The 21774-nt window shown below is 63.2% G+C and overlaps 2 protein-coding genes across 5 annotated transcripts; one reads left to right on the forward strand and one right to left on the reverse strand.

Annotated features, from left to right (window-relative positions):
* Positions 1 to 16934, forward strand: BCAN (brevican). 4 transcript variants are annotated; one of them, XM_027742488.2, is made up of 15 exons: positions 1 to 226; positions 5843 to 5935; positions 6056 to 6448; positions 6580 to 6754; positions 6849 to 6976; positions 7999 to 8292; positions 9530 to 9793; positions 10570 to 10734; positions 10906 to 11301; positions 13354 to 13461; positions 13647 to 13805; positions 15353 to 15435; positions 15762 to 15906; positions 16111 to 16293; positions 16378 to 16934. In XM_027742488.2, exons 2-15 carry the CDS (start codon positions 5851 to 5853, stop codon positions 16401 to 16403), a joined length of 2604 nt encoding a protein of 867 aa, XP_027598289.1. In that variant the 5' UTR covers positions 1 to 226; positions 5843 to 5850; the 3' UTR covers positions 16404 to 16934. The 4 variants fall into 4 exon arrangements, with proteins under 4 accessions (XP_027598289.1, XP_027598288.1, XP_027598291.1 ...); XM_027742487.2 differs by lacking the exon at positions 1 to 226 and adding an exon at positions 2290 to 3402; XM_027742490.2 differs by lacking the exons at positions 1 to 226; positions 9530 to 9793 and adding an exon at positions 2290 to 3402.
* A 444-nt stretch (positions 16935 to 17378) lies between these two features.
* Positions 17379 to 20263, reverse strand: HAPLN2 (hyaluronan and proteoglycan link protein 2). Its single transcript, XM_027742493.2, has 6 exons — positions 19928 to 20263; positions 19638 to 19751; positions 18984 to 19334; positions 18552 to 18668; positions 18265 to 18450; positions 17379 to 18128 (listed from the first exon to the last, which is right to left on the reverse strand). Exons 2-6 carry the CDS (start codon positions 19723 to 19725, stop codon positions 17845 to 17847), a joined length of 1026 nt encoding a protein of 341 aa, XP_027598294.1. The 5' UTR covers positions 19726 to 19751; positions 19928 to 20263; the 3' UTR covers positions 17379 to 17844.
* Positions 20264 to 21774: the final 1511 nt, after the last annotated feature.

The raw sequence follows: 21774 nt of genomic DNA on the forward strand, positions 1-21774 counted from the left end.
ACACGGACACACACACACACAGAAGCCTCTTTTCTCGGTGCCTGCACTTATGCCTGGTGCAGCTCTTTCCCAGCCGTCCTGCCAACCTGCTGCCGCCCGCTGCCCGCGCTGCCCCGGAGGAGCCGCAGCTCAGCCCCGCACCGGGACCCCGGGCAAGGGGACCCCCCGTTTCCCCCGCCGCACAGAGGGGCCCCCGCCGCGGGGCTGCCGCCACGCACGGAGCCAGGTGGGATGCGGGGAGCGCGTGGGGCCGGCGATGTCCCCCGGCGGTGCGGGGCCGGCCGTGCCCCGGGCGCTGCGGTGTCCCCGGGGCGCTGCCGTACTGCGCTTTTCATCTCAGGATCGCATTTCACCTCCCCACGGGCGGAAAGTGAGACGGGAGCTGAGCCGGCGTGGGGATGCCCAGAGCTTCCCCCGTGCTTTTCCCCGCGGGGGGCACAGGGCATCCTCCTGCCCTGCAGCGGGGGGATACTGGGACCTGGGGGTCCCCGCGGTGCCGCTTCGGGGAGGTTTGTCCTTGTCACCGGCGCCCCCGAGCACAGCACCGCGCTGCAAGTTTTTTTTCTAAGGGATCAGCTTGAAGCGGCTCCGCAGCGCCGGAGGCAGAGCGGGGTTGGGGGGGTTTTTGCGAAGTTGGATGGAGAAAGGACTTTGGTACTGCCTGGCTGCTGCAGCCTGGAGCCCAGCCCGTCCCGCAGCGGGGCTCGAAGGGGTTGGGGATAAGGGCGATTTACCGGGCTGTTTAAGCAGCTGCTCCCACGGGCCCCCTGTTTTGGGAGAGGGGCCGGGGATTCAGGACGGGTCTGGGGTGTCCCGTCAAGGAGGAGCCCTCCCCGTCTGTCCTGCAGAGTCTCTCGTGGGGTCCTTGTCCCAAGGAGGCTGCAGTCAGGGTAGCAGTGGAAAGGGAAACTGAGGCACGGAGCTGGGCAGGGGTCCGGCTCCCGCCGCTCCTGCCCGGCCGTGTCGCTACTCCCCGTGGAGGGGGAGGGGTTTAGGGGCAAAAGTGCCCATTCCCAGGGGGCTGGGGACGAGCCCAGGGTTTGGGGTGGCTGTAGGGCACCGCCGGGTCTCCCTGTCCTCCCCCAGCTCTCTCGGCTCCAATCTCTGGCTCTGTCCCAGTGAGGGGGACGGGAGGGCCCGGGGGAAAATTTTTGAGGATTTTCATGGCTCTTCCCAGCCGAGCAGCCCCAGTGTGAACCCCAGGTGCCCCGTGGGGTGCCCCAGGTGGGGGCCGTTTGCTGCAATCCGCTTCCCCTCCCGCAGTCAGAGCATTTCGTCCCCGGGACGAAGGGGCTGCCCTTGAGCATCCCTGCAAGGGACCGCTGCTCCCGTCACGCCGACTTCTCCCGCCTCAGCCCAACCCAGAACCTGTTGCTCTTCCTTTTGGCTGCCGGGGGGTGGGAGAAACTCCCTCTGCCCCAGCCCGGAGCCTTTTCCAGCTCCTGGGCAGAGAGAGAGGGTGATCCCCCGCTTTTCAGGGAATGGATTTAGGCTGGGAAAACTGGGAGATCAGGTGATCTTGCTCTGGGAACGGCGAGATGCGAGTTTGCTGGTGAGCGGCAGCGGGGCTGGGTCCCACCTGAGCAGCAGCACTGAAGTCTGGGACCCCCCCGTCCTCCACCCCACGCTTCTGTCCCACCTGGTGCCTCACTTTCCCCACCGGAGCCCCACAGCCGGGGAAGGGCGTGCAAACCTTCACGTGTGTGTGTGACACACTTACGGGGGGTGCACATGCTCACGTGTCCCTGGAGGGTTCCTGCGGGGTCTGCTCCGGTCCCCACCCCTCCGTGCGGGACTGTATCTCCCCAGGGACCCTCCCTGGGCTCCCGCGGACCGGGGACACTTCCCACAGCCCAGCCCTGCAACAAGGAGCCCCTTTCTCCCTGCTGGGGTGGGGGGCGGGGGGTTCTGGCAGCTGGAGGGACCCCTCCCCGCCCCGCTCTCCCCACCTGCTTCCGGCCCTTTAAGCTCTGCCAGCGGCTGCTGCCAAGAGGCTGCCGGGCTCTTCCCGCTGCATACCCTGAGCTGGCATGTCCCTGGCACTGCCCAGCTCCGGGGACCCCTCCGATGGTCGCGCCCCACCCACCCGCGGGGGTGGGGACGAATCCTGGACGCAGCGCCAGTTTGCAGCACCGCGGGGGGGGACGGACACGGCGCAGCCACAAGCGAACCGTGGCTGCGGGTCCGCCCGGCAGCCGGGGCGGCAGCGGGGTGTCCGGAGCCCTTTGCATTGGTGGGGATGGGGCTGGAGCGGGGCCAGGCTGTGCCGGCGGCTGCTGACTCATTCTGCAGCTGAGCATCCCTGGAAAGCCACCGCTCTGCGCCCCCCTCCTCCGGCTCGCTGCGGGCTGGCAGGGCACCTTGGGAGCCGGGATGAGTAACCGTCACGTGGAGGGGACGAGGGGCTGCGGAGGAGAAAGCCCCTCTTCCGAGATGAGAAGGGACCCCCTCCCACGACCGTCCCCTCGCAGCATCTCCTTGCGCCCTGGACCAGGTGCTGCAGCCCCAAATCCTGCTGGCCCTGCCACGTTCAAGGAGCCGCCTCTGAAAGGAGGGCCGAGCTCAAGGGAGAAAGAAAGATCGCTCCTGTCCCAAAATAGTCTTCGGCTCCATTTTCCACCTGGTTTCCCATGGAAATGGAGGTTAGCTGGCCCTGCCGCGTGCGTGCCTTTGTCTGGCATCCCTGGCATCTGCTGAGCTCTGAGGTCTCAGAGACAATTGAGCCTCTGCCATTCCTCCTCTTCAACCTTTTTGGCTGCCCTTCCCTACTCCTGCTCCCAGCTTTTCCCTCATGATGTGTGGGTCAAAAGATTTTCCATCTGTGGAAAATAAGAAAAAAACCAAGCCAAAAATCCAACCTCAAGCCCCAGATTTGATGGCTGAGAGTCTCTTGCCATCATGGGACTCGGGGACCTCAGGACGTCACCCATGGGCAGAGTTTAACCCTCTCCACATCCCATTCCTGGTGTCAGCACGCTGGTCCAGCCAGGGACGGGCACGGGAAGGGAGCAGAGACCACTCAGCCCAGTTTGCCCCATTCCTGCAGAGCTTTATCACTTGGATTCCCTCCCTGGGGCTTCGTGGCTGCTGCCCGCGCCACCGCGGCGCCTTGGGGATGGGAAGAAAAGGTGCCCGTGACAAAAGCCTTCCTCGCTTGGCCGCCCCGGGGGTGGCAGCCAACCCCCACACTGGAGCCCGGCCACGGCGGCCGCGCAGGAGGGTTTTGTCCCTCACTCCAGAGCCGCGGGGCTGCATTCAGATGATCCGTCCGGAGCAGAGAAAGCCCCTGGCTTGGCCCTGACACCCCCAGCTGGGTCCCGGGCGATTGAGCTTCGCTGCCCCTGCTGAGCTCCTGCTGGGAAGGGGAGGTTTGTGGTCTACACATGATGGTTGGCGTTCACGGTGCGTGGTGCCAGGGACTGTATGTCCATGATGTGTGGTACCAGGGGCTGTGTGGTACACCCGTGGCTGTGTGGTGCCAGATGCTGTATGTCCACGGTGTGTGGTGCCAGGGGCTGGACATTGATGGTGTGTGGTGCCATGGGCTGTATGTCCATGATGAGTGGTTCCAGGGGCTGTATGTCCATGGTGTTGATGCCAGGGGTTGTATGTCCATGGTGCTTGGTGCGAGGGGTTGTATGTCCATGGTGCTTGGTGCCATGGGCTGTATGTCCATGGTGCGTGGTGCCAGGGGCTGGACGTCGATTGTGTGTCATGCCACGGGCTGTATGTCCACAGTGGGTGGTGCCAGGGGCTGTGCATCCATGATGTGGGGTGCCAGAGGCTGTAAGACCATGGAGCTTCTGCCAGGAGCTGTGCATGCATGGTGCTTGGTGCCAGGGGCTATACATCCATGGGGTGTGGTGCCAGGGGCTGTACATCCTTGGTGTGTGTTTCCAGGGGCTGTAAGTCCATGTTGGGTGGTGCCAGGGATGTACATAATGTGGGGCGCCAGGGGCTTCAAGTCCACAGATCTTGGTGCTAGGAACTATGCATGTATGGTGCTTGGTGCCAGGGGCTGTACACCCATGGCTGTGCAGTGCCAGATGCGGTATGTCCATGATGTTTGGTGCCAGGGGCTGTATGTCCATGGCTGTGCAATGCCAGGGTTGTATGTCCACAGATCTTGGTGCTAGGAGCTGTGCATTCATGCTGCTTGGTGCCAGGGGCTGTACATCCATGGTGTGTGGTGCCAGGGACTGGACATCCTTAGTGTGTGGTGCCAGAGGATGTACATTCATCGCTACGTGGTGCCAGGGGCTGTATGTCCATGGCTGTGTGATAGCAGGGACTGGACATCCATGATGTGTGGTGCCAGGGGCTGTATGTCCATAGTGGGTGGTGCCAAGGGCTGTATGTCCATAGTGGGTGATGCCAAGGGCTGTATGTCCATGGTTATGTGGTGCCAGGGCTGTATGTCCGTGGTGGGTGGTGCCTGGACATCCTTGGTTGCATGATGCTGGGGTGTGAGTGCACAGTGCTCAGTGCTGGGGGCTGTACTCACACCTCTCCCCGGAGCAGTGGTCCCCTGGGCACACTCCAGGAGCACAGTTTGCAGAGGGATGCAGGTGACCAGGACAGCCTCCCAGCAGGCTGGCCCTGGCAGCCAGCGATCTGCTGTGGAGCTGCCCAAGCCACTACTGTGGCTGCCGAAATCAATGCAGCACAAAGAGCTCATAAATCACAAAGCTGCTCTGAGGCTCAGGGTGCTCCGTTCCCAGGGAACGGTGTGATGCAATCCTGGCATGGGGGGCTGAGGAGCTCCCAGCCCCCTGAGGAGCCTCTGCAGAGGGGTGAGGGGGTATCAGGGCTGTGCATCATGCAGGGGAATCTCCCCACATTGCCCAGCATCACCCTCCCCTCCGGAGGGCTGCAAGAGGCCGTGGGCAGCCGGAGCCCCTCCTGACATGCCTGGCATCCCCTGAGCTGCTCCCTGGGGAGGGCTGGGGGCCGGTGATGGCGGTGCTGGCCACCGGGCTCTCCTTTCAGTGCTGGTTCCCCAGCCCTCCGGTGAGAGCCCTTTGTGCCAGGCAGCCTGAGAGAGGCCTGGGACATAATGGCTGCTTTGGTCAGCCCCGGTTTTCCCAGCCCGCGCGCAGGGAGCCTCCGGCGTGAGCTGAATGGCAAAGAAGCCGCCCTGCTCCTTCCCTCCCCCTCTGCCCTGTGCTTTGTGTGCCCTGGGCTGTCACCCCTCCCCAGCGGCTCGCTGACCTCAACCCCCTCCACAAACACTCCCTCTTCAGCACACACGTGCACGAGCACAGGCACACGCGTGTGCACACCCGCACGTGCGAGCTCTGCGACACGCGTGGAGCGGCACGAGCACACGCATGTGCCCCGCTTGCTCGCTCGCCTCCCTCGCTGCCTCTTTCCTGCTCTAACCCGCTGTTAGAACCCTTCCCAAGGTTTCTCACGGCGGCACCGCGGCCGCTGGCATCGCCTCCCTGCCCGCTGTGGCCAGCGCTTGGGCTCAGACCTTCCGTGCCGTCGGTGCCAGGTTGGACTCTGCTGTCCCCAGGGGACCCGGCTCCAGGGAAGGTTGCTGGGGCTGGATGGTACCCAGTGGCTCCCAGCCAATGGTCCTGGGAGCTCATGCTGTCTCCTTCCTCCTGTTAACCAGGGCACATTTCCTTCTCTTCCCTCTCCTCTCCACTGTCCAAGGGTCCAGGTCATGCCCTGCGGCCGTGCCAGTGCTGCCTCTCCCTCTGTGCCCTGACATCCCATCCCTGCACAGATGGGCCGGGGGCTCCCCCTGAGCTCTCTCGCTCGTGCAGGGATGGGATGTTTCTGATACTTTTTTGGATTCTAAGCACAGCTGGTGGTTTTTGCTCCCCCCTTGCAGGGCAGAGCATGGCCCCAGCCCTCCCGCTGCTGCTGCTCTGGGTGTTTGCCCCCACAGTGGCCCCGCAGGTGTTTGGCCCCGGAGATGGCACAGGTAACTCGGCATCATCGGCCGCATCTGCGTCACTCCCTGCCCCGTCTGTGCCCCATAGTGGGGGCTTCAGAGGGGCCCCCACCCTCGTCCTGCTCACAGCTCCTCTCTTCTCCCACCCAGAGGACCTCAAGGCTCTGCAGGTCTCCATCCCACGCCACCCAGCCCTCGACCCTGTGCTGGCAGGCGACATCACCATCCCCTGCCTCATCACCTACCTTGGCCCCCAGCCCACTGCCGGCACGGGTGGCCGCCGGGCTGTCCTGGGAACCCCCCGGGTCAAGTGGACCTTCATCTCTGAGGGCAGAGAGGTGGAGATCTTGGTAGCTCGGGGGGACAGGGTGAAGGTGAGCGAGGACTATCGCCTGCGCGCCTCCCTGCCCATCTTCCACCAGCGCTACACCAACGCCTCCCTCCTGCTCACCGAGCTGCGGCCCAACGACTCGGGGATCTACCGCTGCGACGTGCAGCACGGCATCGAGGACGGCCACGACATCCTCCATGTCAAAGTCAAAGGTACTCCAAGGTGGGGCTTGGGGTGGGTTGGGGCCCTCTTCTGGCTCAGCAAATGCCCCCCCAGGTGCATCTGCACCCACTCAGGGGGGGCTGCCACGAAGTCCCCTGCCCACGCCTTTGTCCTCCCCCAGGGGTGGTGTTTCACTACCGGGAGGGCTCCATGCGCTACGCCTACACCTTTGCCGAGGCGCAGGAAGCTTGTGCCCGGATCGGTGCCAGCATTGCCACCCCCGAGCAGCTCTACGCTGCCTATCTGGGCGGCTACGAGCAGTGTGACGCCGGCTGGATCGCCGACCAGACCGTCAGGTGGGCACCGCAGCCACCTGGGCATTGCACCCACTGCCTCCCCCCATCATCCTTCTGTGAGTCACCAACCCTCCCCTGTGCTCTCCTGCCCCAGGTACCCCATCCAGACACCCCGCGAGGCCTGTTACGGAGACATGAATGGCTTTCCTGGGGTCAGGAACTACGGGGTGGTGGACCCAGAGGACATGTACGACGTGTACTGCTACGCTGAGGACCTCCCAGGTGCCTGCGGTGCCACCAGTCCCCTCTTACCCTCCCCTGCTTTTGCTCCCACACTAACTCGCCCCTGTAACCAGTTGTGAATCCAAGGAAAAAGCTGCCCTGAACCTCAGGCTCTGGCTCCAGGCCGTGGGGACTTGCTGTGCTGCTTCCTAAAGCATTCTGGTTCGGTTTGGGAGGATGGGGGGCTCTCTCTCTTGAAGCAGGCAGTGCCCGGGCTGGAGTGTGCCCACGGTGATCTGCCCTGGTTTGGCAGCAGAGCGTGGGTAACGCTGCGAGGTGGTTTGGGGTTTGGTTGTGCTCGTACCATGCTTTGCACATGCTGTGGTGCTGCAGATCCCACCCAGCCGTGTGTGTGGGGAGTGGTCAGTCCCTCCTCTGGGCCCTGATGGGGCTCCCCACTGGTGGCAGCAGCTGTTGTGGGGTCGGTTGGGGTGATGCCAGGCAGGGTGGCAGGGACAAGGGACAGGTTGCCTGTGTGCAGGGCACGATGTGCTGGGACAGGGAGATCAGTGTGGTTGTGGGGGCTGACATGTGATGTGCCCAGAACTCAGTGTGAAGCCCCACCACAGTATCCACTGGGCTTGCAGATCCCCCTTAGAAATGTCCTGCTTGTGGATTGTGCTGTGCAGGGTGAAGACCTGCTCATCTGTGGTCCTGTTCATGGTTCATGGAAGCTTCAAAGTCTCAGCTCTGTTTGCAAGGGCAGGAATCCCATGTGGCACAAGAGCTCCAGCCATGCCTGCACTGTGGTTGCCACGTGCGTGTGCAGGGAAACAGGAGGCAGGGATGCAGGCAGGGAGGAAGACAGGGATGCAGGCAAGGAGGAAGGCAAGGAGGAAGGCAAGAAGGAAGGCAGGGATATAGGCAGGCTCCTCCAGCCCCTGGTGTGCCTCCACACGCTGGAGTCCCCACCTCCACGCCAGCTCCTGGGGTCGTGCGGAGAGCGGAGGAGGTGAGGGGGCTCTCGCAGCCCCTGCCCCCCTCCCCAGCTCTGACGCCCCGTCTCCTTCCTCTCTTCGCAGGGGAGATCTTTTTGGAGACGGCCCCAGCCAGGTTCACGCTGGAGGAGGCGGTGGAGCGCTGCCGGGCGCTGGGCGCGGAGCTGGCGAGCCCGGGGCAGCTCTACGCGGCCTGGAACGCGGGGCTGGACGCCTGCAGCCCCGGCTGGCTGGCCGACGGCAGCGTCCGCTACCCCATCGTCACCCCTCGGGAGCGCTGCGGCGGAGCCCTGCCGGGTGTCAAAACCATCTTCCTCTTCCGCAACCAGACGGGATTCCCCGATGCCCAGAGCAGATACGATGCGTACTGTTTCCGAGGTAAAGAGGGGCACTACCCCGCGGCCCGCGGGTGCTCCTGGGCAGGGACCGGCGGGAGGCCTCGGGAAGGCTCTGGCAGGGCCGTCAGGTGCCCGGCGGGTGCGAGGTGCCACCCCCAGGCCACCCGAGTGCGCTGCGTGCAGCAGAGACGGGCTGTCCTGAAGGGTCGGGATCGCGTCGGGATCCCTGCATGTTCTCCGTGCCGCGCGCTGCGCTGTCGCGATAGGGCGGGCAGGGGTGTTTTGTGCCATCTTGACTTACCGCGGTAGGATAGGAATGTCTTGCATGGTCTCCAGGCTGCATGTCGTGACCGGGGAGGGATAACCTGCATGGTCCTGATCCTGCATGCTGATAGCTCTGGGTAGAGGGGGGTGCTCCGCGTGGTCTCAGCAGCGCATGCTGATATGTCACGACAGAGCAGGGATGCCCTGCATGTCCTCAGTACTGCGCCACTAGATCGTGGTGGAACAGGCATGTCCTGCGTGGCACCGTCGGTCTGTGTGAGCTCTGTGAGCACAGCTGCTGGCCTGGGGGGCACTGCTGGGTCCTGGGGACTGTGGAACACAGCCTGCCAGGCTGGTTTGGGGCAATACCTCCCACGGTGGGCAGGGAGGAGACCCGTGGGCAGTGGCACAGCACTGCCTGCACCGCTGGCGAGCCCCGTAGGTGATGAGCTGCAGGGATAATGGGCACGGAGGGAGGAAGAGCTGCTTCTCCACTCCTCCTGCCCGATCCCACCTCTCCGTGTATCCCCTCGGGGCAGTACGGGGACACTGCCCCCGGACCGGCTGGATGCTGCACATCTCCGTGCCTCAGATTCCCCACCTCTCAGCAGGGTTAGGCAGGATGGGTTAGGCAGGATGGACCCGTCCCGTGAATCCGAGCCCCCTGTAACACACTAACTCCCCGTGCATGTCTGCTCTCCCCGGGGTGGGGGTGGGGGTGTGGAGAAGGACCGTTCCTGAGAGGGGAATGCAGGGTTAAGGATCTGGCCCCCCTACGTGCTGCCAAGCCCCAAAGCTCCCACTGGGGCTGTTGGCTCTTCTGGCTCCAACAGCAACTGGGAGGGCCTGATCCTGCCCCGTGCTGACCCTCTTTAGGTGGGGAAGGGGAGGTCAATGACAGCTGAGTCCCTGCAGGGGTGCCAGGACTCCAGCCCCACTGTGGGGTGAGGGCATCTCTGCCTGCCACTGGGCCAGGACAGGGCAGTAATATCCCACTTTCTTTCTGCCCACAGAAGGGACAAACTCTTTCCCTGAGGCTGCAGGAAAATACCAAGCCCAAGAGCCCGAGGAGAATCTCCTCCAGGAGATTGTCACAGTGGCAGAAAAGCTGGAGGAGCTGCAGCTGCCCAGAGCACCAGTGGAGCTTGAGTCGCGAGGGGCTATTTACGCCGTCCCTTTCTTTGAGGACGCTGAGCTGGAAAAGCCGAGCCCGTCCCCCGAAGACACACCAGGGCCAGGGGCCCGGCACCCCCCACTAGATACCTCCGTGTCCTCAGGTCACCCCACCCCTGCCTCCCCTTTCCCCACGGCCCCAGCCGTCCCCAAGGCAGGTGTCCCACTTAGCTGCGGTGCAAAGCTGGGGAGCCCACGCCCTGTGAAGGAGGACGGGGGGACAGGGACAGTGGGGCAGCCACCGTGGCCAGGCACGGACTGTCCCACACTGGTAGGTTGAGCAGCTGCTGTGGCCGTGCCAGGGCTGGGACACAGAGAGGAACAGCAGGCACAGAGGCCCCAGGATTGCGAGGAGAGGTTGGAGGCACCCGTGGGTGCCCAGGTCACCCCTGCTGTCCCTGTCCCTCCTGCAGAGGGAGCCCCCATGGCTGGTGCACTGGTGTCTTGGTGTAGGGCTGTGCACTGGCGTGGGGACATCCGTTGTGTCCCTCCCTCAGCCACAGTCCAGCGTGCAGGGTCGGTGCTGGACCGTAGTTTAGCAGAGCAAGGAGCTGGACAAGGGCGCTGGCAGCTGGAGGGAAAGGAGGCCAGGCACAGTGGTGAGGGGCTGAGCACGGCCCCTGCCACAGACAAGCCAGGGCTGGGCTTGGCAGTGGTCAAACCAGAGCTGTCAGCCGTGCCGGTTCAGAGGAGACAGTGTCACACGGGCTCGGGGCCGCTTCCATCTCCCCGCGCACCTCTGTGCTGGCATCGCCCCCCCGGCTCTGCCCACCGGGGGAGGGTCGGCAGCGCTGGCGGGAGATGCCGGAGCCCGCGGCCCCTTGGTCTGGCTGGCTCCCGGCGCAGGTGTCTCACTGCCTTTCTGCCTTGCCCTTTGCAGAGGAAGAACAGGGAGCAGCGCCGGGCAGGGGCCCTGGCAGCACATCAGCGGAGAGCCCGGGTGGAGGGCGAGACCGCAGCCTGGAGCCGGACGGAGCCCCCGGCACAGAGACACTCTCCGTGGCCCCGCGGCTGGGCGCAGAGGGACCCACCGCTGTCCCAGCAGGTGACACGGAGCCTCCTGAGGGCTTTCCCCGGCCGCCCAGCCCTGCCGCCCCCGCACACCGCCCCGACCGCCCGCGGGACTCCATGGGGCGGCCGGCCCACACTGCCAGCCCTGGGGCACCTGGGCACCGTGTGCCATCGCCAACCGGTGCCGCTTCTGCCACCTCGACAGAGCGCCACAAGCCCGGCGGGACGAGCAGCCCCGTCCCCGCCGCTGAAGACGCCGAGCTCTCCGGAGACGTGGTCGAAAGCCTCGGGGCTTCCCCGCTGCCCGCTGCGCCCTCGCAGCCGCAGGAGGAGGGAGAGGAGCTGTCAGGGGCCCCGTGGTTCCCCTCGCCTGCGGCCCCGGGGGACGGGAGCACCGTCCCCGCAGCGGAGGCAACGGCGGTGCCCGGCGGCAGCCGCGCCCCAGCCCTGGAAGAAGAGGAGGCTGTGCCGCGACCCCCGGGCGCTGACCGCGGGATGCCTGCTGCACCTTCCCGGGAGGAGGAGGAGGAGGAGGAAGAGCAACCTGCTCCCTCCGTTGCAACCGTGGAGGGTTTCCTTGCAGCCGTTCCTGGAGAACCAGGTGGGACCCGCAGGGATGGCCTCACCTCTCCCCGTACTGGCAGCTCTGGGGTGACCCTGGCGGGAACCCCGTTGGGAGACCCGGCCCCCAGCACGGCTGTGCCCCTGCCCGCCCTCCCCACGGAGCGGGCCAGCGTCGGGGCAGGCGCCAGCTCGGCCGGGGGTCCCCGCCGTGCCACCCTCGCCCTCGGGGCAGCCCTCTTGGCTGCTCTTTGGCAATAGAGAAAGTCAACACCTTTCCTTCATGCTGTGCTTCCCTTTGTCTGTCCGTCCGTCTGTCTCTCTCTCTCTCTCCTCCTCAGCTGGGTAAGGGAAGGTTACAGGTCCAGAGAAGCACATATTTGTCAAACAAATTGGTCCGAGGTCTGCATGCACTTAAATCTCTTCTACTTCTGTGAAGTGTTTTAATGACTGTTTCCATGAAAAAGCCCAATAAGCAAAAGGCAGCCCCAGCCCCTGCTCTGACTAACCGTGGTACTAATAAAGGGAATTAAAAGCTTTCTAGAACAAGCATCTCGGCGAGCTCTTCCCTTCGTCCTTGCGCCTGCTGCCCACGCGCCTCTCCCACTGACGAACTAATCCCCCACCCTCTGGCCCTGTGAGTCCCTAGAAATGGGGTGGATGGGACCCCCCCTGAGGTCTGGGGGGTACGGCTGCTTTGCATGCTCCATGTGGCCCCCCTGGGGATGGGTCACCCCACGCTGCCCCGGGAGGAGGGGCGAGGGCTGCGTGACATGAGCAGGGGGAAACATGGGGGCACCGATGGGTCGTGGGGTGCAGAGCCTCAAGAGAACCTTGCCTTTGGTGACCAAGTACCCCAAAATTGCTGCAGTCCCCCCAGGGGGCAGTTTCCCCCTCACCCCAGCCCTGGTTCCCCCACAGGAGGGCTGAGATGGGTGAGTGGTGGGTGCATGAACTGCTGCAGGTGGGTGTCACCCACCCAGACCCACCCTCTGCCCCCCCGCCCCAAGGGATGCTCCCAGCTCCAATGCAGTGCACAGCAGCCAAGACCCTACCCCCCTGTTCCCTGCAAGGGCAGCTGCAGCAGAGGGTACCATGTGAGGTCCCTCCCCCCCTGCTCTGGCAGTGCCCTGCCTGGTCCCGTGGCGTGAAGGAGGCTCTATGGAGGGTGGCAAGACCTTGTGGGGTGGTTGCCCTTGCCCTGGCAAGGAGAGATGCCTGCCCAGGAAGATGTTAGGGCCCTAAATCGCCCATCCCTCCCCATTCCTCGGTCTGCTGGGGACGAGCTGGATGTCCCGAGTGAGCTGCTGGCACCTTGTGGGGAGGTGATGGCGCCTGGGGATGGGTGAGGGTGACAGCATCACCCTTGTCACGTCTCCACTGAGCCAAGGCCCATGAAATGGGGCACCATTAGGATGAAGGAGGCCAAGGACTTTCAGTCCTCGCTCGGCTGGTGCTGGCAGCAACCCTTCATCACACTCTTGAGCTGGGCTGGAAGCACACGGTGTGCTCCGGGTGCATTAATGACCGTAACGGGCTGCTGGGGACACGCGGGCTGGGGACAGCACCGGCTGAGTTATCAGCCCTGGCCAGGCTGAAGGTGACACCAGAGGGGCAGGCATGTGGCTCACCTTGCTGCCAGGCTGAGGATGTGCGGCCAGGAGGTGCCGAAGGGTTTATCCTTTGTGTGTTCCCCTCCCAAAGTACAACTGCTGCGTCACTCCAGGGGAAAGCAGGAGCTGTGCCCGGGCAGCAGGAGCGGGCCAGGGGCTGGCATGGCAGCCAGACCACTGATGTGGAGGATGAGAGCATCCAGCTCATGTCTCTGTGCCCTGAGGGGAGGCCAAAGCCCCAGGTCCGGCCAGTTCTGGGCCAGGGCAGCTAAGATGGGTCCATCCCGTGGACAAAGGGCAGCGTGGGATGGCTCTGGGCACATCACCCGAGTCCTTCACCTGCTCCACACTGGCTGGCCCCAGGGGTCAGCTCAGAGACCTGGTGGCTGTGGGACACACAGGGATGAGGCTCTGGCGATGCTGGGCACTGACAAGGTCCCCGAGCCCCCGCGGTGAGGACGGCTGCGTGTGCCTTGCAGGTGGCTGTGTCCCCAACCCCTGCCTGAACGGAGGGACCTGCACAGAGGACGACACCCACGTCACCTGCCTGTGCCTGCCCGGCTATGGAGGCAGCAGCTGTGAAAGACGTGAGTCCCCCAGGTCCCACCGTGGCCACACCGGGTTGCCCCTGTCCAGGTCCTGCTGCCATCTCAGCTGCTGAAGCAGCGGCTCAGGAGACATAAAAGTGGGGAAATCAAGGAGTCTGGGGTGAGTTGGGCTCCATCACCCTGACCCTCTCCTCTCTCCCTCCTTGCTCCCCGCCGGGGCTCAGCGCTGAGGAGGTGCAGCCCCGGCTGGGACAGCTTCCAGGGAGCCTGTTACAAGCACTTCTCCACCCGGAGGAGCTGGGAGGACGCAGAGACCCAGTGCAGACATTACGGGGGACACCTTGCCACCATCCTGACCCCTGAAGAGCAGGACTTCATTAATGGTATGTGATGTCACCCCAGACCCTGCTGCACACCCCTGGACCACTGCCCAATGACCCTCAGTCCTCGTCTGCAAGTTTTAAACCTTAAGCCAAAAAAGTAGCCAAGAGCTGAGGCAGAGCCTGGCCCTTCAGAGCTGATGGGTGGGTGGATGGACAGGTAGACAGATGCATGGATAGACATGGGAGAAGATGGATAGTAACATGGAGAGACATGGGAGCAGATAGGCTCAGTCTTGGGCCCCTCATGACGAGAAAGACATTGAGGGGCTGGAGTGTGAGCACAGAAGGGGAATGGAGCTGGGGAAGGGTCTGGAGCACCAGGAGCAGCTGAGGGAGTTGGGGGGGGCTCAGCGTGGAGGAAAGGAGGTTCAAGGGGGACCTTCTCACTCTCTCCAACTCCCTGACAGAAGGTGAGAGCCGAGTGGGGGTCAGGCTCTTCTCCCAGGTAACAAGTGACAGGACAAGAGGAAATGGCCTCAGTTGCACCAGGAGAGGTTTAGGTTGGACATTGGGAAAACTTCTTCATGGAAGGGTGGTCAGGCACTGGCACAGGCTGTCCAGCCCTGGAGGGATTTAACAGACATGTGGATGTGGCACTTGGGGACATGGATTAGTGGTGGCCTTGGCAGTGCTGGGGAATGGTTGGACTTGGTGGTCTTGGAGAGCTTTTCCAACCTAAACGATTCCATGATCTAATGACAAGTGGACAGACCGGCAGAGGGGTGGACATATGCAAGTAAATTTGAAGGCAAAGCAATAACCCTCCTGAAAGCAGCTGTGGAGGGACAGGGGGGAAGGCAGAGGGAGAGAGAGCAGGGACAAGAGTGGTGGGGATAGGACAGAGAGCAAAGAGGCCTGGAGGGACTTGAGGGTGAAGGAGGAGAGGGACAGGGAGAGAACTCGCAGGGAGCTGCAGGGACAGGTGGGGACAGGTATGGACAGGTAAGAGGCTGCAGGGCCAGGCAGGGACCGGCCAGACCAGAAAAGGGACCAGCAGAGCCAGGTGGGGACCTGCAGGGACAGGCAAAGGCAGGCAGAGAGCGGCAGGGACAAGCAGTGACAGGCAGAGCCAGGTGGGGACCTGCAGGGACAGGTGGGGACAGGCAGGGACAGGTAGGGACATTCAGGAACAGGCAGGAACCGGCAAGGACAGGCGAGGACCTGCAGGGCCAGGTGGGGACAGGCAAGGCCAGGTGGGGACCTGCAGGAACAGAAAGGGATCGGCAGGGACAGGCGGGTGCCGGCAGGGACACGTGGGGACGGGCAGGGACCGGCGGGGTCCCGGGGCAATGCCGCCCTCTCCCGGCCAGCCCAGCCCCGCCGCTCCGGGGTGTGGGCCGAGGGGGTCCCGCTGTGTCCCTTTCGGGGCTCCCCTTGTCCCCATATCTCCCATCACCCTCCCGCTGCAGGGGGAGGGACACCTCTGCTTCCCCGCACTCATCCCCAGACCCCAAATTCAGCCTCCAGTACCCTTCGGCCCCCTCCTGCCAGGTGGTGCTGGGCTGCCTGGGTGTGTTCCCACCTCCAGCTCACCCCCTGCCCCCCAGACCAGTACAGGGAATACCAATGGATCGGCTTGAACGACCGGACCATCGAGGGGGATTTCCAGTGGTCTGACGGGAGCCCCTTGGTAAGTCGGGCTGGGTAAGCCCTTGTGTGCCCTCGTGTCCCCTCACCCTGCCTGGCACCTTGTCATCCTTCTCCAGCACTGGGGTCCAACCCTGGGGCCAGGATTTGAAGCCCCTCAGCAGGGCTGAGCATTCTCAGGGAAGCCAGACTCTGGGATTTGGGGTGCCAAGGCCATGCCAATGGGCATGGAGGTGGCACCTCGTTCCTGAGGGGGATGTCACAGCCAGGAGGCTGCAGACGGGTGTGTGCTGGTGCAGGAACCCCCTCACACACACTTAAAGGGTGTGCTGGGGTGCCCCGTGCACCCTGCCATGCCTGTCCCCCCAGCTCTATGAGAACTGGCACCCCGGGCAGCCCGACAGCTACTTCCTCTCTGGTGAGAACTGTGTGGTCATCGTGTGGCACGACGGGGGCCAGTGGAGCGACGTGCCCTGCAACTACCACCTCTCCTACACCTGCAAAATGGGGCTGGGTAAGCCGTGCCTCCCCCACCCCGGGCTGGGGCTGCGCCCCTCTGCAACCCCCAAAGCGGGGGTTCCCCACCATCCCCACAGCGGGCACACAGCTCCTGTGCGTGGGCCCCTCGGCCCGTTTGGGGTTTATGGGGCAGTGTTTGCTCCAGGCTGGGGGGGCTGTCCCTCCACGCCGGCTGCAATGACCCCGACCCCCCTCGCAGTGCAGTGTGGGCCCCCCCCCGCCCTCACCAACGCCCGCGCCTTTGGCAAACCAAAGCAGCGCTACGAGATCGGCTCCACGGCGCGGTACCAGTGCCGGCACGGCCTCGTCCCGCGCCGCTCGCCCGTCATCCGCTGCCGCGAGGACGGCACGTGGGAGCCGCCCCAGCTGGCCTGTCGCCCCGGTGAGCTCCAGGCCCCCCCTGAATTCCCCTGGCATCTGCTCACCTGGCCTTCCCTTCACCTGGGCCTTCTTGTGTCCCCCCCAGGCCTGGCTCAGCCCCGTGACAACTGAATGAGTCCCCAGGGCAGCAGCCACCACCTGCCCAGGCCCTGGAGCTCGTGGGGATGGGGACTGGGACACCGGCACGGACACCGGCGTGGGATGAAACCTCACTGTTGAGTGTCTGCCTCCTTGTTTGTTTTATATCTGTACAAAGAAATCCTAATAACTAAAGACCCCCTCGAAAGGAACCGACAGTGACCTGAAATGCAGCACAACGGGAGTTTTGTTCCGGCAGACACAACAGAGTCGAAATCAAGGGGGACACCATGGGCAGGGGATGGCAGTGACATGCCAGTATCACCTTCAGCCTCTTTCTCCCACCTCTGCCCCAAGGGTTCTCATTCTGTGACACCCTGGTGGGGGGTGACATGGGGACATCCAAGCTCTGCTGCAGCTCAGCACCCTCCTGGGGTGTGGGGGTGCTTCTGCACTTCCCAGGAAAGGCAGAAGTCACCACCGCAGGCTTGGAGTTGTGTACGTGTTGCCCAAACCTCCTCTCCGTGCTCCTGTGGGTATTAAACAGTAAACGGATGGTGCAGAGTGGTGGCCTGGTCATTTGGTGTGGGGGGTCAGGCACAGGGTGGGACAGGTAGGGCTGTACAGCCCCAAAATAGAGACCATGTCAGCCTCCACCAGCAGACTGAGAGCCTGGGCACAGAAGCAGCGAGACACAGACCAAAGTGCCCGCACAGCCCAGTGACACCGGGCACTGGTCAGGGCTTGAACTGGGATGTTGCTACCACACGAGACAGGTGCCAGAGGATGCCAGCATCTCCCCAGGCTGTTAATCCTCCTGCACTGCGCCAGTTCCACAGCTTTTTATAGCTCTCCTGGGCTGTATCAAACAGCAACACCCGGAAACCCCCGGAGCCTGGAACACAGATAACGCCCGGACAGGGCATCAGAGACGGAAAGTCCCTGTCAAATTCCCCTTGTGGAGAGGCCCAGATGGTCCCAGGGGAAGGAGCCAGGCAGGAGTGTGGCTTTGCTGTGCAGCTTTGCCGTTGCTTTATTAATTGAGAAGGCGACACGCCATTAGTCACGCTCGTTAATGCCCAGCCCAAGTCCTCTGTGCTCACACCAGAGAGAGTCCTCATGGCTGCAGGGAGTGAGGATGGGGTGAGGGATTCATGGGAGCTGGGGAATGGGGAGTCTGTGCTGCCTGCTGAGGGGGCTGGATTAGCCCCCCTTCCTGGCCCAGCAACGGGTCTGGCTTCTCCAGCAAGCCTTGAACAGCCCACAAGTCCTGCAGCAGGCTGGGGCGTGGGGAGCAGCTCCACGAGAGCATGCACTGAGCACCTAAATCCAGCTCTATTTCTTCACCAGATGATGCACGAACCACCCAAAATCTCTGGGAGACCATCCCTTCATACCCCACCTCAAACTCTCTGCCCGGGTGACGAGGGCTGGTGTCCCGCCACCACCCCGTCTGCTCAGCCCACCTCTCCTCCTACTTCCCCACGAAGCAGTAGGTGCCGTAGGTCCTCATCTCCTTGCTGGGGAAGCCGAAGCTGCGGACGCCGGGGTTGGGCAGCCCCCCGCAGCGCTCCCGGGGGGTGGTGATGGGGTAGCGCACGCTGCCGTCCGCCAGCCACCCCCCGTCGCAGCGATCCAGCTGGGAGAACTTCCAGGCCGAGTAGAGCTGCCCCACCTTGGCGATGGCAGCCCCGTGGTTGCGACACGCCTGCCCGGCCTCCTTGAAGTTCAGGTGGCCCCGGATGAAGTAGACCTGGCCTTGGGGATGGACGGATGGATGGGGACACTGCCGGTGAGCAGCTGCCACGATGCCCTGGGAAAAATCCCCCGGACCTGGCACGAATTTTGGGGGGCATCAGGACTCTGTGGGAGGGACAGGGGACCCCAGCACTACCTTGAAGAGCAGAGGTAAAGCAGAAAGCATCAAATCGGTCCTTCTGCTTGTCCTTGGCCCCGTAGGTCCGGACACCGGGCAGGAGGAGGTGGCCACCGCAAGGCTCCCGCGAGTTGATGATGGGGTAGTGGACGGTCCCGTCGAGGATCCAGCCAGCATTGCACCAGTCCAGACCCTCTGTCCAGGCTGTGGGGCGAGAGGTAGCTCAGCACCAGCACTTTCCTCCTCCCCATGCCCAGCCAGGTGTATTTTTGGGCTGAAGAAGAGTCTTTTTTTGAGTGCTTCACCTTTGTACAGCTGCTGGTAGGTGGCGAGGCGGGAGTCCTGCTGCTCGCAGGCTCGCTTGGCTTCGTGGTAGTTGAATTTGTAGCGCCCATTGCTGGGTTGGTAAGGGAAGACGACACCTGGAGGGGCAGGGACAGGGTGAGGGAGATGCTCTCCCTGAGGAGGCTTTGACTTAATATCCCCAGCGATTCAGTGATGAAGATAAGTGCAACAAGGCCTGGAGGCAGCCAGCCACAGACAGGAGTTACAGCAGACAGGAGTTACAGAACATTCTGAGCTGGAAGGGACCCACAAGGATCATCAAGTCCAACTCTTAAGTGAACAGCCCATACAGGGATTGAACCCACCAGACCTCCAGTCCAGCCCAGAGTCCCTGGCTGGACTGGGTGTCAGTCTCCTGCTGCATTCCCCAGGGTGGGGGAGCCCAGGCTCACCTTCAAGGTGCAGCGTGAGCGAGACGCTCTCGTCGTCCAGCCCGTTGACCAGCTGGCAGCGGTAGCGCCCCTCGTCCTCCAGAGCCACGTTGGTGATGGTGAGCGAGGCGTCGTAGCGGTGGCTGTGCCGCAGGTGCACCCGCGGGCTCAGCGGCCCGTAGTTCTTGTGGTACAGCCCGTTGGTGATGATGATGATGCTCTCCCGGTAGTTGGCTGGCTCCACCTTGCTCCACTTGACGCGGTAGTTTTGGGGCAGGGCGCGCAGGACGCAGGGCAGGGTGGCCGTGGCCCCACGCTGGGTGTGCACCGTGGAGTGCAGGGGCTCCAACAGGTACTGCAGGCGCGGGGGGGCTGTGGCACCCCCAGGCAGCCTCAGCAAAGGGTCACCACGGAGCATTGCTGAGGCCCCAACACCCCTACAACGCCTCCCTGAGCGCCCCTCAACCCTCAGAAGCATTTGGTGGTTTCTCTCCTGGCTCCTCTTCCCCTCTCCTGCATCCTCTGGAAGCACAGCTCAGCCCCTGCCCCAGCTGGACACCCCCAGCATCATCTCTGCCCTCCAGCACTGACCCCAAACAGCAGTGCCCCGTCTTCCCCTCAGGTCCTGCTCCCTAAATGGGTTCTCCCATCCTCCTCCCAGGCCCCGCTCCCTACCTGGGCTCCCAGTTGGCCTCTGGAAGATGCTGGACACTGTGGGTGCTGTCAGGAGCCAGAAGCAGCCAAGCAGGAGCAGCCTGTGCATCCTTAGAGCTGGGGGCAGGACGGTGCCTGGGGGGAGTGCAGGGGTCAGGGACAGGCAGTGGAAAATCCCCCAGCTTCCGTGGGGACCAGAGGAGGTGGCCCTGCTCCGTGGTGGGCTCACTGACTTTTACTGTGCAAAGGGGACATCGAGCCCCCAGACTGTGCCAACCCTCCTTCCCAGCACCCCCTGCCCCATCTCTTACCGTCCCCAGGTGTGTCCTTTGGGGAGCCACTGTTCCCATCCAAGGCCCCCAGCCCATGTGCTGCCCCAGCTCCTGCTGCGTCCCGTCTCCGTCATATACGGCCCATGGAGGGGCCGAGGGCTCCGGGAAGGTCGAACCTGCACAGAAGAGGTGGCACAGGGACACGGGGATGTGGGAGGTGGCGAGTGGGTGCTCCCAGCCAGCCCCTGCCCTGTCACCGCCCTGGGACGGGCAGTGTCCCGGCAGCCCCGTGGCCCCGTGGGCCTTTGCTGCCTGCTCCCATGGTGCCGGCTGTGCCCGCACTCCCTGCCCTGTCACCGTCTCTTCCCGCTTTCTTCTCGTTTTTTTTCCCCTCCAACACCTCCCCGAGGAACGCACAGGGAGGAGGAAGCACAATTTCCCATTGTGAGTGTCTTTCTCTTTATTGTTCTGCTCTGCAAAACACAGCGTGCCCGGCTAACAAACATCCCTTTATCCGCAGGCCACAGCGTTGGGAATTCAGGGAAAAATACAGCTCTGCACCGGGCTCCAGCAGCTCTTGGGCCTGCAAAGCCTCTGCTCGGCATCAGCCCCCAGTGCTGGGACAGTGCTCTGTGATCCCACACACATCAGGGCAATGGGTAATTTTATGCCCACCCCAGTCCCCAGTAGAGGGGAAAAAGTTCCCACCTCTTGAGGCTCCCACGGGCTCTGCAAGGGGGGGTCCCCCCACTCTTGCACCCCACTGGCCTTATGCTGCCCTGTGAAAAGGCATCAGGGAGGTTTTCCCGTTGCCACTTCGGGCCAGGATGCTGCCGGCACCAAACCACGGGCACACAATGGGACTGTGTTCTGGCCTCCCGCATCTTCTCCCTCCCCCAGGGTCCGTCTCCAAGGGTGGAGGGAGCTCTTCTCAAGGGAAACACAGGACAAGCAGCAACTGTCCCTGGCACCAAAGGACACAGTGATCCTGGCTTGGCCGTGGCACGCATGGCACAGCAAACAATCCTCCCAGGGAGAGGTACCAGGGAATGCACTGGGTCCCTGGGCCCTTGCCCTGCACCTGCTCCCCACTGCTCCCAGCCCCTCTTCAAGGAAGGGCATCAACATCGATGCCAGCAGGCTGAATTGGAAGCCCTCGAGCTTCTCCCCAGAATGGTCAGAGCTTTGGCTCATTTTGATGAGTAAAAGGTGGCCATGGCTTTAGAGGAAGGCTAAACCACAGCAGCACTGGCAGCTCCTCCCCTGCAGCCCCCCACAGTTATCTGGATGGCTCCATGGCTCTTCGGAGAGCCCGCGATCTCCCTCCATCACACTTCCCATGCCCACGGCTGCAGAAGCAGATCCTGATCCCTCCCTGCAGCAGCCCAGGCTCCTTGGCTGGAGGATGCTGATTCCCAGCTCCACAGTACCACAAACAAGTTGAGTGTTTCTCACATTTCTCCCAAGTGAAGGTAACAGCTACAGCCCTTGGCTCTCACAAAACCACAGCCCAAAGCAGGATACTTGCAGGGGCCTGCAAAAGTGACTCATCCCCTTTCCCCATCCCACTGGCATCAGGGCATGACCCCAGCTCGACGCTGCTTATCTGAGATCATAGTTTGGCCCAACACTGTGGAAATGAGTTACTCAAGTCACTTCCCAAACACACACTGTGTTTTACTTCTTGGCTCCTTCTTTCTTACTCTCCTTTTTTGGGATCTGCACTGGCTCTCGGTGTATCACAAACCCCTTTGGAAAAGCAGAAGCCGTCAAAGAAAATTGAAGGAAACCCTTGTGCTTGGCCCCCCCAGTTCCTGGTGCAGGTTCTATCAGCAGCCTCTGATTCAGCTCCTTGCCCTTGTTTTTCAAAGGGTAGGTGCTCCTCC

This window comes from Pipra filicauda, unplaced genomic scaffold (assembly GCF_003945595.2).
Source record: "Pipra filicauda isolate LSUMZ 115617 unplaced genomic scaffold, ASM394559v2 scaffold453_size531900_pilon, whole genome shotgun sequence".
Lineage (NCBI taxonomy): Eukaryota > Metazoa > Chordata > Aves > Passeriformes > Pipridae > Pipra > Pipra filicauda.

Bases quoted from the DNA above. Each gene is read 5' to 3' on its own strand.
- BCAN (XM_027742487.2), top strand. The intron at 5,936-6,055 runs GTAACTCGGCAT...TCTCCCACCCAG, and splicing joins TGGCCCCGGAGATGGCACAG to AGGACCTCAAGGCTCTGCAG. The intron at 6,977-7,998 runs GTGCCTGCGGTG...CTCTCTTCGCAG, and splicing joins CTACGCTGAGGACCTCCCAG to GGGAGATCTTTTTGGAGACG.
- HAPLN2 (XM_027742493.2), bottom strand. From the start codon at position 19,725: ATGCACAGGCTGCTCCTGCTTGGCTGCTTCTGGCTCCTGACAGCACCC. The intron at 18,669-18,983 runs GTGAGCCTGGGC...CTGCCCCTCCAG, and splicing joins GCTCACGCTGCACCTTGAAG to GTGTCGTCTTCCCTTACCAA. The intron at 18,451-18,551 runs GTGAAGCACTCA...CTCGCCCCACAG, and splicing joins CTACCAGCAGCTGTACAAAG to CCTGGACAGAGGGTCTGGAC.